This window comes from Grammomys surdaster, unplaced genomic scaffold, assembly GCF_004785775.1.
Source record: "Grammomys surdaster isolate TR1022 unplaced genomic scaffold, NIH_TR_1.0 138, whole genome shotgun sequence".
Lineage (NCBI taxonomy): Eukaryota > Metazoa > Chordata > Mammalia > Rodentia > Muridae > Grammomys > Grammomys surdaster.
The window spans coordinates 2,667,342-2,681,794 of record NW_021604596.1 but is presented as its reverse complement, the minus strand read 5'-3'; the positions used below and the strand labels follow the sequence as shown (position 1 = coordinate 2,681,794).

General features: G+C 43.4%; 1 protein-coding gene across 3 annotated transcripts in view; it reads right to left on the bottom strand.

Annotated features, from left to right (window-relative positions):
• Fat3 (FAT atypical cadherin 3) overlaps nucleotides 1-14,453 on the bottom strand; it is a 577,941-nt gene that overhangs the window by 18,611 nt on the left and 544,877 nt on the right. For all 3 annotated transcript variants that reach the window (XM_028763348.1, XM_028763349.1, XM_028763347.1), the window contains 2 exons: nucleotides 13,285-13,442; nucleotides 7,527-7,995 (listed from right to left, as the gene is read on the bottom strand). In XM_028763348.1, coding sequence (XP_028619181.1) covers nucleotides 7,527-7,995; nucleotides 13,285-13,442 — 627 coding nt within the window. The remainder of the gene's footprint in view (nucleotides 1-7,526; nucleotides 7,996-13,284; nucleotides 13,443-14,453) is intronic.

Below are 14,453 nucleotides of genomic sequence, written 5' to 3'. Positions count from 1 at the left end.
ACACACACACACACACACACACACACACACACACAATTTCTAAAGATATCCAGAGAGCATCAAATGCTTGCAAATATTATCTAACACTGTCACAAATATTAAAAACATTTTTTCATGGTATCATTTCTCAAGTCTGAATAAGAGTTGGGTTTTTAGGAGGTGGGAAAGAAGTAACAAAATAACTAACCAGAATAGTAACTTATCATATGACTAGGAAAAATTCCAAGTACTTTCTATGACTTGTATTTCATTTACTTCTTACAACAACTGCATGCATTATAGTCTCTGAATAGCAGTTATTATCACGGCTTCTTTACAAATGAGAAAACAGGAGCTTAGGTGAGATGGTTCTCTTGTGGTTATTGAAGCCAGTGAGCAGATGGACTGTGTAGCACTTCACAGCTTGTAAGAAGGAAATGGCCCTACTAGCATTGAAATATGTGCGCAAAAAAAAAAAAAAAAAAAAAAGTCGCAGCTTTTCTCCCTTCAAATCCTGGAGACATGGGAAGTATATTTTTAAGCCTCGCCTCCAAATCTGTGTTCCTGTTTACACTTCTAGTTATAGCCCATGCAGATGGTTTTCAAACCTGCACCCAGATAAACTTAAAGTGCTTCTTCTCTTACTCAAAGAAGAACATCACAAAACCTATTAAATGCAAAAATAGAGCTGGAAAGAGCAATTATAGAGCAAATTTGGGTGGTGTAGGCAAATAATCAAGACAGTTCCTGTTTATTTCTTTGCTTAGTTTTTTTCCCAATTCACCCAGGCAATGGCATCAGCCCTCTGCTTTGCTCATCAGGGTGAGGGGAACATCATTCTTTGAGTTCAAATCCTGATAAGAAAACAATGCCTACTGCACAGGGGTGAAAATATTGACAGACACATACAAAGCACCAGAGATCTAGTTTCATCTGTTGCCATGCTGGCTGAACTGGAAAATGATCATGACTTGGGGAGGTATTTGGATATGGTGAGGACCTGGGTTCCAGGTTGAGTCCTGGGTGTTCCCATCAACTGCATGTGGCCATGCTCAAGATGCTTGACTTCTGAGAATCTCCTTCCGTTTTATGATCAGTCATATTCAGGAATGCTTATGTCAGAGAGAATAACAGGGCTCCAAGACTCTGTAGGTTAATGTAGCACACAGGTACTAGGTACTTCTGTGTTACGTTGTAATTACTGCAGACTTTAAAGTCAGTTTCACTTTCCTGTTGTTTATAAACTCAAATTACCACAGGCTGGGGAACTAGCTCTGTCAATCAAGTGTTTGTCTCACAAACATGAAGATTTGAGTTCGATCAGATCCCCAGGAACTGGAAAAAGTCCATCACAATGGTGAATCCTTGTAATCCCAGCACCTGAGAGGTAGATAAAGGCTGTTCCCTGGGCTCACTGGTCAGTTAGCTTAGGCAAATTATTGAGGTCTGGGCTAGAGAAACCTGATCTCAAAGAGAAGTAAGGTAAACCAAGTTCTTCAGGACAACAGTGGAGGTGATCTCTGACCTCTACTTCCATGCACACACGGAAGTGTACGTGAACCAAAGCATGCCTTGTCTCTCTGTGTGTCTCTTTCTCTCGTTGTCTCTGCCTCCTCTGTCTTTCTTTCTCTACCAGCTAAAGACAGAAAAGGTTTTCAACATAAAATTTAGGCTCAGTACTGAGACTACCAATCTCTAATGAGTGTTAATCACAGTTGGGGATACTCTAGCTGCTGCTGGCCATCCTCCCTCATTGTTAATTTGACTTTTTTTTTCCTTTCTGCAAGCAAGATCAATTCAGTGCTTTAGGACCTTGTCAAATGAAAACCTCTGGAGAGGACTATACAGGTGGCCCACATTTCAGGTACAACGTGTTGAGTGAGGCTTTGATTAGTTTCTTTGGAGATGTGGCAGCTTTTATTTGCTCACAGCAAGAGGTATATAGTAGAATCTCATCTTCTAGAATGTTCTTTTGTGCCTTCACATGACTTAGACTTTTTGAACTTTGTTTTTAGCATCTATTGCTATTAATGCAGTTCAAAAGAACAACAAAAAAATCATTAACTTGTAATTTAGAAAAATATCACTCAAAAAAGAAAAACATTTTTTGTAAGCTGCAGTATTCATCCTGATGACCTCCATCGTGTGTGCTCAGCAGGCTGCTTCTGCATTCTTGTGCCTCTGATCAGGAGGCCAATGGTGGAACGCATGTAGAACTGAGGGGAAGCAGGCTACACATGTGACACCTGCTGGTTGCTAAAAAAGCAGTGGGATTTGGAACTTAACGTGGGTCAGCACAGTGTTCCCAGTTGATGAAGTTTGATGGACTGAACTTACTTAGACTTACAAGGAAGGGGGACCACAAACCAGGGACCAAACCAACACAAGGAACTTTGTTGTCAGTTCTCTGTCCTTCTTTTACAAACCTCTAACAGTCCACCATATAACTTGATAGGCAGAATAGCCAGGGCTGCTGAGAATGAGCTGTGCAGACACTGTTGTTTTTAATCTTTGAGGATCTCTGGGTAAACTGATTTTGCTGACAAGAGAGTGATGTTCTGTGTCTGTTCTTCTGACTTTCAACTCCTTTTAATGACCATGTCTTTTTACCTCTCTTGGTACTTACAGAACACATTTCTAAAGATCAAGAACTCTTAAGATCCTCCAGTGGCTGTAGTTCTCAGACTTGGATGTACATGGAACCTGCCTTGTTAAAACAGAGATGCCTGAATTCATGTGATTCTGATACTTCAGATTTGTGCCTGCTTTCCACTGTTCTTGAATTTTTCTTGGCAAAACATTCAGGAGTTTGCAAGTATAATTTGATTATCCAGAAGATGATTCTTCTGGTGTGGACAACAATGGACAGAGACAAATATATTTTCCTTTAGAATGAACAATCAAGAGACACTTCAGTAGCAAAACTTTACAAGTTCCTTGAGTGACCTGATGGATCTCGGAGGTGAAGAATCGCTATCTAATTAGAGAGTGAAATGGAAACTAAAAGATTCTCCAGATTTCAGGGCAACTTAGAGCTGGAAGGTGAAATCAGATCATTGTCTACGGAGCATCATGAGGTGCAGATTGAATCAGTAGGTTCTGGTGGGACCTGTGATACATCTTTTTAGTATCCTCAGTCACAAAGGCATAGCTTGTCCCTGGAACACATTTGAGTATAGTAAGGAGCAGAATTCTGGCTTCACACACTCTCAGATATGTGATACTGGACTTCTCATTTAACTTCTCTGGCTTGTTAGTTCTTTAAAATGGGAGGCGTTGTAGAAGGGAAGAATGTTGAAAAATCAGATGTCTTAGTATGTAAGCATTTCAAGGCAAGTGATATTCTAGTGCTGTGTACACTCAAACTAGTATTTCTGACTACTGAGAATTCACCAATGTTTCTCCAGGATTTAGGCTTCCAGTTTCATACAAAGCTGTCTGAGTGATTGCTTCTGGCCTGATGACAGCATGGCTTAGTGCATTGCTTCACCAAATAACAGCTCAGTTCCCTCTGGGTTTTCCCTTCATCGTCTTGAGGCATGGAGAATTAAGCATGTCTTATTCAGAATGTGGGTGCCCCCTGGTCAACACCCCAACCAATGGGTCTGAAAATGTAAGGGTCAGAATGGGTCCCAGTCATTTCTTCTCCATGGTGATTGCTGTTTCCAGGTCATGTTTGTGAAATATATATAATTTTAAGACACCACTGGGGGGGCTTTCTTTCTGTGGTTGATTTATAGAGTCACGTTACAATTTAGCACTCTGTGCTCTGACTCCCCTGGGGTTCCTGAGGATTGCTTCTTGGGTAGGAAGAATTATAAGTTTGGTCAGAGCTGCTGACTATGCCATTCCAGGCTAGTAGATGCAACTCTTTGGTCCTTGTGCCAAGGCTTTGGTTGGGTTTGGGGTAGTTGGGGAGGAACCCTGAAAAGAAATATTTCTTGCTGTGGGTTGGCTGCTTTAAAGGTTATTAATGTTCTGGAACAATGTGCCACAGTTTGAGAATGAGGTCTGTTACCAGGAGATCCAACAACCAGTCCTCCAGCATCGTTCTGTGAGTGAGGGATGAGGATGGTAAACTGTGTCCTGGCATTTTACAGTGATCCACGGGAGAGAGTTACAAAACAGACTGATGTTCAAATAACTCTGCTGTCAGAATGCCATGTGCAAAGGCTTACCTCTGGGACCTCAGTCTACCTCCTTAACTCAAATGTCCTCTTGGAGTGCTGCATGTGTCCTAGCTTTAGATCTGGGAGCCCAAGACCATGGCCATGATCCAACTTCTCTGGCCACCAGAAGGAACTCATGAGGGTATGACTACACTTAATTTCACTGTTCTTTAAAAAAGGTGCTTCTCATAAGTAATTATGCTTAATTTATGGTTCCATAGCAGGAAGTAGATGTCTGAGTTTTGATGCATTCCTTTTTTGTACCCACCCTCCTAATTTGACAAAATTTTTCAGCTAGGAAAAACAAAGACATGACAAAAATGACCATGATAGGTGCTGGAGAGATGGCCCAGTGGTTAAGAGCACTGACTGCTCTTCCAAAGAACCCCTAGTCCCACCATCCACATGGCAGCTCACAACTGCCTGTAATTCTAGTTCCCAGGGGTCTGATTCCCTCTTTTGGTGTCCTTTGCCACCAGGCACACATGTGGTACACAGACATATATGTAGCCAAAACACTCATACAGAGAAACAAAAAATAAAAGTTTTTTTTTAAAATGTCTATGATATTAAATAGAGTCTTCTTTGAGGCTAGGGCCTCATCTTTACAGCAAAGAAGCCTGTAGGTGCTCCCTCTCATGCCAGAAAAGGAATTCTGTGTCTCTGGCTTCACACTAAGTCACAGAAGACCTCTGACATTTCTGTTAGGTGGGGCTTGATCCACCTTGAACCATGATTCCAAAACCAGATTCTCTAGATCAGGTTTGTTGTGGCTTGGGGGAATGGTTGTCCTTGTAGGGCTTCCTGACATTGGCAGAATGGTGGGCTTGAGGCAAGGGAGTGCTGCTCGAGATGGGGTGAGGGAGGATGCACTGATTATTTTAGAAAATCGTACACTCATAGGTGCAAAGAGAAGACTGGAGCCGAAAAGAGACTACATTACCCTGGAAGGAAGAGAACCTACTAAGGAGCCCAGAATCGAGAAGATTGCTCCATCATAGAAGAAAGACAAACCTGAGGAACAAAGAGAGATGGCTTGCATGTGTACGGGCAAGTCTGACCATTTGGGAGGGCAAGGTATAGGTAAAAGTAGAGGTGGGTATGTAGTTCAGCTGATAGAATGCAGGAGGCCCTGGTTTTGATCCCTAATACACATACAGAATGTGGTGATGCATGTCTGGAATCCTAGCTCCCAGAAGGCAGAGGCAGGAAGATCAGAAACCTTAGACCATCCTTGGTTACACAATGAGACTCTGTCTCGACAAAACAAAACAGAACAGAACAGAACAGAACAGAACAGAACAGAACAGAACAGAACAGAAAAATAACTAGTGTTTCTCAGAAGGGCCCTAGAGCCATTTAGTTATATAAGGTACCTGTTCTGGGTACTTAACTAAAGCATTTCATGGTAGTTAAAATGCACCCTGCTGAGCCAGACACCACAGTCTTTCCCCTTTGTTCAGAGACTATTATTATTTTAAAGATAACCCTCTCTGGAAGACCACAGCTTTGCCAGGAAAAACCATGTCCTGGCATGGTTAAAGTATATTACAATTTGTGGCTGCATACCCAGGATTTGACACAGCATGGTGTTCAATTTCAACCCAATTTAATTATATGCCCTCTCATATATTGTCAGTGGTTCACACTGGTAGGGTTTTTTTTTTTTTTTCTTTTGCCTCATGAAAAACTGGCCATGATTTGTCACGAGGGGCTGGTTTGGAGAACAGCTAGTGGAGAGTCACTGCCCATCATTCTGGAATTATGGAGCCATAAGCACCCTTTATTTACATATACTGCTGAGACAGTAAAAACAGCAAATAGATTTCTTAAATTGAGACAGTAGGAACTTCCCCCCAGGGCACTGGGCCTTCATTGTGACATTGACATATGTGAGTCTGAACATCTTTGCTGTCTGTGTTCCTGCACCACATCACTCCACGGACAGTTTATAACATTCTCATAATAAAATGGACTCTAAATTCAGAGTCTAGCTGCACTCAAAGTGGATGCTAATGCTCAGCAGAATCTCAAGTGATTGTGAAGAAGGTTTAAGTCCACCAATCAGATGGCTGCTGAGTAGCTCTGCAAAGGGGCTGAAGATAGCTAATGGGCTGCTGAGAGGCGGTGGTGGCAAGACCCAGTCAGAAGGAAGCCTGTCTAGTGGTTCTCTGCACAGACTCTGCATCTAGGAGGAGGAAAAGAGTCTTCAACCTCAGGCTCCTGGGCCTTAGACAACTATAGACATACTTTGTGGCTCTGTTCTCCCCCTTTCTTCTTCATCTCCCATTGCTTTCCTGCTTCCATCTCCGTCCATGGAGGATGTACTTGGGGAAGAAATGACTAGAGAAGAACACTGTGCTGTCCTTCACTGGATTCCCTCCTGAGAGTTTCTGTATAGTTTCACCTACTTGTAGTGTGTCTCTGTGTGTGTGTGTGTGTGTGTGTGTGTGTGTGTGTGTGTGTGTGTAATTAGTATCATGAGTAATTAGGAGGATATAAGGGCTAGTGGACAACCTTGGGAGTTATTTCTCAGGCACTTTCCATCTTTTCTGTTTTGGAGATAGGATCTTCTCCAGTCTAGAACTCTCCATGTAGGTTAGGCTGGCTAGCCATTGAGCCCCAAGAGTCACCTATCTCCGCCTTCCTGGTGCTGGTGCTACAGGTGCACATCATCATGTCTAGCTTTAATATATAGCTCCTAGAGATAAACATTAGATTTTCATTCCTGAAATGTAAGCTTAGGTTATCCCAAGTTCTCTCTCCTTGTTTTTCAAAAGCTTCCTCCAAAGACCCTTCCTCTTAATTCTCTTCCCAGGGAGGCAGGTCCATTCCTCCAACCCATACAGCTACTGGTAAAGTTATATCTGAAGAACCATCCTCTCCGAGAGGGTCCAGGAGGAGGGAGGAGTTGGCTGTGAGGGTAGGCCTACTCCAGGTGCATGCCCTCTCCTCCCCTAGGTGCCTGCACAGATGTGCACTCACCGCCAGAGGTCAGGCAACTGCAGCCGCCCCCATGGGAGTCAGGGTTAGCAGACTGGTTGGTAGCTCCAGTCAGTGAAATCAGGCAGCCTTCTGCAGTGACAGAAGGTGGCTCCCGAAGTCACACCTTATAGGGAACTGAAATCTGGAAGGCTGTCTGGTGGGCAGGGAAGAGGTGGTTGCACCTACAGTCTGGCATCCAGTTACGGTTAAGCCAGATACCCTGCAACTGTCAAGCTTCTGCAGAACAGAGGATTCAGAATGTCTGAACACGCAAGTGTGAGCAGTCTCTCCCGGAGGGTCCTGGAGAAGGTGGGAGGAGCTGTCTGTGAGGGTGGGCCTACCTCAGGTGCGCTCCCTCCCCTTGCCTAGATGCCTGCACAGATGAGTACTCACCGCCAGAGGGCAGGCCGCTGCAGCTGCCCCCGTGCAGACAGGGGCTGCGTTGGCACGCGTCGGGGTAGAGTACACAGCCCAGCTTCAGCTCGGTCAGACCCACGACCTCCGCGAAGCTGCTGCGCTTGTTTTGGAGAGGTAGCTCGTTGTGATTGAGCACCACGGAGTCCAGGCAACCCTGAAAGCCACCGAGAACCTGCGTAACACGCGTGTCCGTCAGGCTGCGGATGTTATCAGCCTGCACCAGCGCACCAAAGAAGATGGCGCTGTCGGTGCTCAGCGTCTGGAAGTACAGGGGTGCCCTGCGACGCTCCACGTAGCTGTCGTCCAGGGACAAGCTGGTGAAATTGCGATTGAGCTCCAAGAAGACTGAGTGCCAGCTCCCGTCATTGACAGCGCGACTGGAGATGCCCAGGATCCCAGGGCCGCTGCCACAGTCCAGCTGAAACCACAGCTTGCCTTCCACAATCTGTACAATAAGAAATACAGAGCCCTCATGAGTCTGGATCCGAAATGGTGTGATCCCAGCTGGGATCATCCAGTCTGCCCTCCATTGTCTGCCAGGAAGACATAGGTCGGCCACTTCTCAGATCTTCCTGCTACCAATCCTAGGGATGACCAGGAAATGCACGGCGGTATTTAAAAAAGTTTCTATCGGTGGATCATGCCCCACCTCTCCTCCCTTTTAAGACCTACTGCGATATCTTGTTTGCACTCCTCTCTGTCACAGCACTAATTTCCATGGAATCGCCAACTTCCACGGGACACCCACCATGTGGTAAACAATGAGCAAAGGTGATCTGTTCTGCCCTTCTGGGGTTCACTAGTCCAGTTGGCAGGAGCGTGGTCACATGTTAACTGCACACACATATACTTACACTCCCCAAACAAGTTTGCAAAACTGTGATGTAGTGGAGAAAACAGGCCAGATAGAAGCAAGGGCTTCCTGGTACCCAGCTTGTGTGTAATTTGGATATTAAACACTGATATTATTCTTAAGCCCATCTTTTTCTATACTGTTCACTATATAGACAAGAGGCACTCCCAGAGTGCCCAAGCTTGGAGACTGTGTACAGCAGGAGTGTCCAGCCTTTTGTCCTCTTTGGGACACATTGTGTGAAGATCAATGTTCTTGGGCCACATATTAAATTCATGGGTTTCTAACAACTCATAACCCACCACACGGCTTGGAAAAGAATGCAAACATTTGTTCTGAATGGCACTGCGACATGATTTTGTCATCTATAAAAGTATGAAGTTCACAGTTTAGAACTGCACAATTGATTTACAAAGTAAAAATCACAGACAACCTGCGCGCTCGCACACACACACACACACAGACACACAGACACACAGACACACAGACACAGACACACACACACACAGAGCTCTGAAATATATGTGCTTGGATGGAAAGGTCTGAAAGTAAACGTTTATTTTCAGAGGGCTTTCACCTATAATCATATGCAATTGCCGTTTTTTTGCTGTTGTTTAGCAAAATAGACGGAATGGGTATTGTAAAGTACGGCAAATTTGCTTAGTGACAGTACATAGGTAATACCCACATCTGCATTGGAGTGTATGTAATAAAGTGATGGAACACGGCTTTGGAGACACCGTCTCCTGCTGCAGCCCATCTGCTGGTTTACCCCATGGCTACAAAACACTGTCCTCAATCAGTCCTGGAAAAATCTGCTGGTGAATGTGCAGTTCATGTAAGATTCTGTACAAGACTGTTTAATTAACGTATTATTTGATTTATGCTCCTCCCCCATCACTACCAATTGCCTCTGGGTAATAACCAGAAAGAATTGACATGAGCCAGATGCACCTGCACATGTAAAAATTCTGCCACTAAGGAACTAAAATTATCCCATGTGAGTACCGAGCACAGCTAAGTTTCTCCTCTCCTTCCCCTTCTCTTTGTATAAAGTAACATTGTATAAAGTAACCAGCAGCATTGCTAAGAGAAAGAAGCCAGGTGCCCACACCTCTCATCTCACCTTTTCCCAAAGAAGCATCACCAGCATCGACATGATTCTAAGCATTTTGAACCATTAGGTTGGTTGCTATGACATTCTAGAATATGGCTGCCCAAAGTTACCCTGTGAAAAGTTAATCGTAGGCATGTTATGCCAGGGAGATAAAACAACACTTCCTTCCTTTTGAAGTGTCTGAGTCATCTTCACACTGGAAAACTGTACTCTGGTAGTTAATTTTTGTCTGTCTACCAAGTTCTAAAGTATTTTTCTTTGCAAAGGCAACATGTTCTCAATCAGACTGGCATCGAGACACTGCAGTGGAGACTGACGTGTCTCTGGGCTGTGAGAAGTTTGTAGCCATGCTACTGAAATAGCTTCTTGGTCAGGAGAATGGGTGATTATTTTCAATGATATGCATAGTTCAGAGAAAGATATATACCCTTTTGTTATAAAATATCTACATCTTCAGAGTTGTATGAAATCAATTGTGTGCTTTGGTCAATTTTCAATGATTAGAGGATTAAGAGACAGGAAATTGGATCTATAAAAGTAGTTTTCATAGGAAAGTAGGAGTTTGAGTAGTATTATGAGCCACATTGCTTTGGACCGTCAGTGTATGGCTCAGTGTATTCTTAGTGTATCCCTAGTGTAGGGTTCAGTGTAGAATAGTCTAGCCAGAGGTCTGTGTTAGTTGGTTTTATTCTCACTGTCACCAGAATTTTTACAGAAACAGAGTAGAGGAGAATTTGGTCTTCAGCTCACACTTTTAGAGGGCCCTGTCCATCCTATCCAGGAGGATGTGGGGAGCAGGACAGCTCCCATCTTGGTGGCCAGGAAGCAGAAGAAATGTGGAGTTGGAACTCAGAGGCCCACATTTAAAGTGGTTACTTCTTGGCACATCATCTCTGGAACCCTCTCACAGCCATATCTAGATGTGTGTCTCGCCCATCCCCCAAGTACTTCTAAATCTAAGCAAGCTCTCAATTAAGACTGATTGATCATCACAAGGGTTATCAAACAGTCTCGGGAGAGGATACCCTTCAATATTGTATTTTCAAAGCCACTTAATGTTTATCTGACACGTGGGGTACCTTCAAGAATAAAATAATTGTATCAGGAAATACGTAAATGGGTAGATGTTCCAATCAGCCCCTGGACCTTTTCATAACTCCTGGAGAGCTTCTAACCTGCTCACCTGTCAAACATCCACTCACTGTCCAATAGTTATTGCTTACTAATGAAATCAACAAATGCCTCCATGTTTCAGTCTCCTCACAGGCAGACATGTGCACTCCTGCATTTAGGGAGGGGAGTGGAAATCAGAATAGATGTTATGTAAAAGCATCCCAAGAGATTCCATAGTCCACAGTTTGTAAGACCTGCCCACACAACTTAGGAACTTAACCTATCTTTTTTATTGGTTCTGGGATATCAAGCCATGTCTGAGAATCATCTGACTAAAGGACTCAGTGACATGTCACTTTCCTCAATATTTCTTATATTTAGGAATATTTCTAGATTAGCATCCAAGGTTTCTGTCTGCTTTCCAGTTGGTGTCAAAAAGTCTGACAAGAAACCCCTTGAACTGCTGTGATTTCTCCTCATGTCTGCTCTGGAAATCTGACACTTTGTTTTTAATAGGCTTAAAGGGGCACAGCCCCTTCTATTACGGCTTTGTTGCAAGGAAAATCAGAACTGAGTTTCTGCTCAACTAATATAGTTTCTCTGGTTTTTCAAAATCATGCTATTTTACTTTTTTTTTGCTTCATTAATTGCATCATAACCTTTTATTTTCATGTCAATGGTACTTTACTTTTTATTGAATTTGTGTGTTTATGCTAAGTCTCAAATCTCTTTTAGAAGTCAAGGCAGTAAGTGGGAGATGGAAAGGCAAGCGCTTTTTAGTGTAGCCAGAATACAGTGACACTTCAGTCCATGAAGGTTTTGTTTTTTTTCTGACCACCATGCTACTCTTTAGCAGTTGCAGGGAATGCCCTCTGCCCCATGATTGTCTTAAATACGTGTTTACGGAACACACTCTGCCTGGGAAAATCCAGGCCATGTGGAGGGGCAGTTTAATCCAAGCATTTCAGTTTAGTGGCTGAAGCAAAGCACAGGCACACAGCTACCTAAGGCCCGTGAGATGAAACCTTGTAACAGGCTGTGCTCAACAAGCCCCCTACGAGGAAGCTACTGGCAACATAGATGGATATCTACCACCGTCCGGTAGGGCTGCCACCTGCTCTGGGCAAAGCCAACATGAGAGAGATACCAGACAGGGGCCAGTGAGGGTCCACTACCCCCAAAGCTTTCACAGAGGGTCCCTTCAAATGGCAACCAGGTTTGTTTATTGGAATTCATTTTAAAAGTATTCAGTTTCCAACTTCAGAAACATATTTGTTATTTCATAAGTGCTGTATGCTTGCATGGTGAGTGTTACCTCAGAGGTTTATTTTTCTTTTCTGTCCCTAGAGACGTGCCAGGGATGGGAAGATGACAAGCTTCATTTTAGGATCAAGCCATCCTTATCTGATATTTCTGTTCCCTCTCAACTTCAGTGCTGTATAGAGATTATTTAACAGAAAGTATTGGTGTTACAGTAACCTGTTAGAGCTTGAAAGAGGAGACAGAAGGCCAGAGACAATGGTCAGTTTTCACTTGACAGGCTCTGAAGACTTCCAAGGAGCCTGAGCAACTATAGACTGAAATAACAGTGCCCTGAACACAGGTCAGGGGAGGCGTATTTCTCCCATTCTCTCATACCCAAAGCTGGATGTGGCTTTCTCCATTCCCGAGACCAGAAAGCTGGGTCTGGTCTATACATGCACAGGATGGGATCTGAGATAAAATAAACTGGAGTGTGAAGAAGAAGAACTGAGGAGAGCTTGGAGGTGAGGATCACAGAGTGAGACACGCTATAGTAGGGATCTGGCCTTAGCCCTTGGTAGCTAAGCAACTTTGGGTGAATATGTAAAACCCTTTGGATTGTTCTTGATCAAGTAAATGGGGATAAGACATCCATAGAAAATTTGTATTAAATTTAAAATTAGAAAGATGCAGCTACATCTGTTAGTATTCTTAGTGTAGTCACGAAGGCACTAGGCGTCTCAAGCTGCATACAAATGCCAGATTTATTTTGAAGGAAATCTGGCTGCTTTAGGAGGACTTCTGAGGTCAGGAAATGATTTAAAAACTGAGATACTTGAGTCATGAAAGGATATGTGAAATATTTGTGCCTAAGATCTCCTACTTGGTCCCCAAGTAACAGTGTAGCTGTCCAGAGAGTGTGGCGAGAACACGGTGAATAAGGATGGAACCAACCTGTTAAAGGATTAGCTTTGTCATGAGATTGATTGAGACATCTGTCCTAATGCCCTGTGGAGTGACTGGAATACAAAGGAGGTGAACATTCAAGCACTTTCTATAGGGAGATCTCTAACCTCTACCAGCCAGTTTTGAAATACTAAATACTACTAAATACTCAAACAAAGTAGAACGCTGGCACACTTTTCAACCCCATGGTTCTCTCTTTTATCCTGAAGTCTGTTCTGGTCTTATAAACTCACAAGACAATAATTTTAGTTTCTCCTAATATAACAGTCAGCGTAGTCAATTAAGGAATGACTGTGGGCAGGATATAGTGGCTCATGCCCATAACCTCAGCACTGAGATGCAGGGTTGTTTTGAGTTTGAAGTTGCCCTAGGCTTCAAGATAAGACTCTCTCAACAACAACGACAAATAACGACAAAAGAAGAAAGCAGCCCATTTTACAAACCTTCAGAATCATGCAGGGGTTGGCCCGAGTGTACATTATGATCCCATTGCTTTGCAGGGTTCTCAGGCGCAGAGCTAGCTTGAAGTCCTCCTCTTTGCTATTTTCAGAAAGCCGATACTTGATGTAACTATTCCCAGCAAAGCTGAGAGAAGTGTGCCCTGAAAAGACACAATAGCACACATTTTCTTTAAACATCCAGAAATGGTCAGGGCCCCATGAAGCCACCCACACATCAGGAAAGCTGATCATAGAGCACAGCAGTTACAGATGGAACCCAGGGATCTTGCCAGATTACAGTTTTGCATCCTTAAATATTAGCCAATTAGCAGCCAAAAATATCCCACTATGGTAAATTCCATAATGTGGATTTTCTTAGTATTATTAATGAGATTCTTAACTGCCTCTTTCCAAATTTACTATTATTAAAAGATATCCTTTGGCTGGGCAGTGGTGGCACACGCCTTTAATCCCAGCACTTGGGAGGCAGAGGCAGACGGATTTCTGGGTTCGAAGCCAGCCTGGTCTACAGAGTGAGTTCCAGGACAGCCAGGGCTACACATAGAAACCCTATCTCGAAAAAACAAACAAACAAAACAAAAGATATCCTTTGATTTCTTCCAAACCATTGCTATCTCTCTAGAGCTTTGCTAGGTCAGGTGGTACATGCCAGTAATCCCAGAAACTGCCAGCAATATGCCAGTAATCCCGGTAGCAAGAGACTGCTGCAGAAAGCTCTCAAGTCAAAGTCTCCCTAGACTATAGAGTGAGTTCATTGTCAACCTGGATGGCTTATTCTCGAAACGAAAAACCAAAGTAAAGCTGTAACTAAATGGTGGAGTGTTTGTCTTTCACGAGGTCTTAAGTCAATCCCTCATAATAAAAAAAAAAAAAAATTAAAAAGAGTAATTTTCAGTCCCATAAAGCAAGGAAAACTCAGTCAAGCCATTTTCATGGAATACTTTTATTCATTCTAACGCTAATACCAAACAGCCAACTGGTGTCAGGGGTTAAAGAAGGAAGCCTCGTGCTGTCCCAATACTGATTGTCAATCATTAACTATGAGACTTCCATTCTTAGACTCTCTTCTCCTTGTGTCTGTGTCTGTGTCTGTGTCTGTGTCTGTGTCTGTGTCTGTGTCTGTGTCTGTGTCTGTGTCTGTGTCTGTGTCT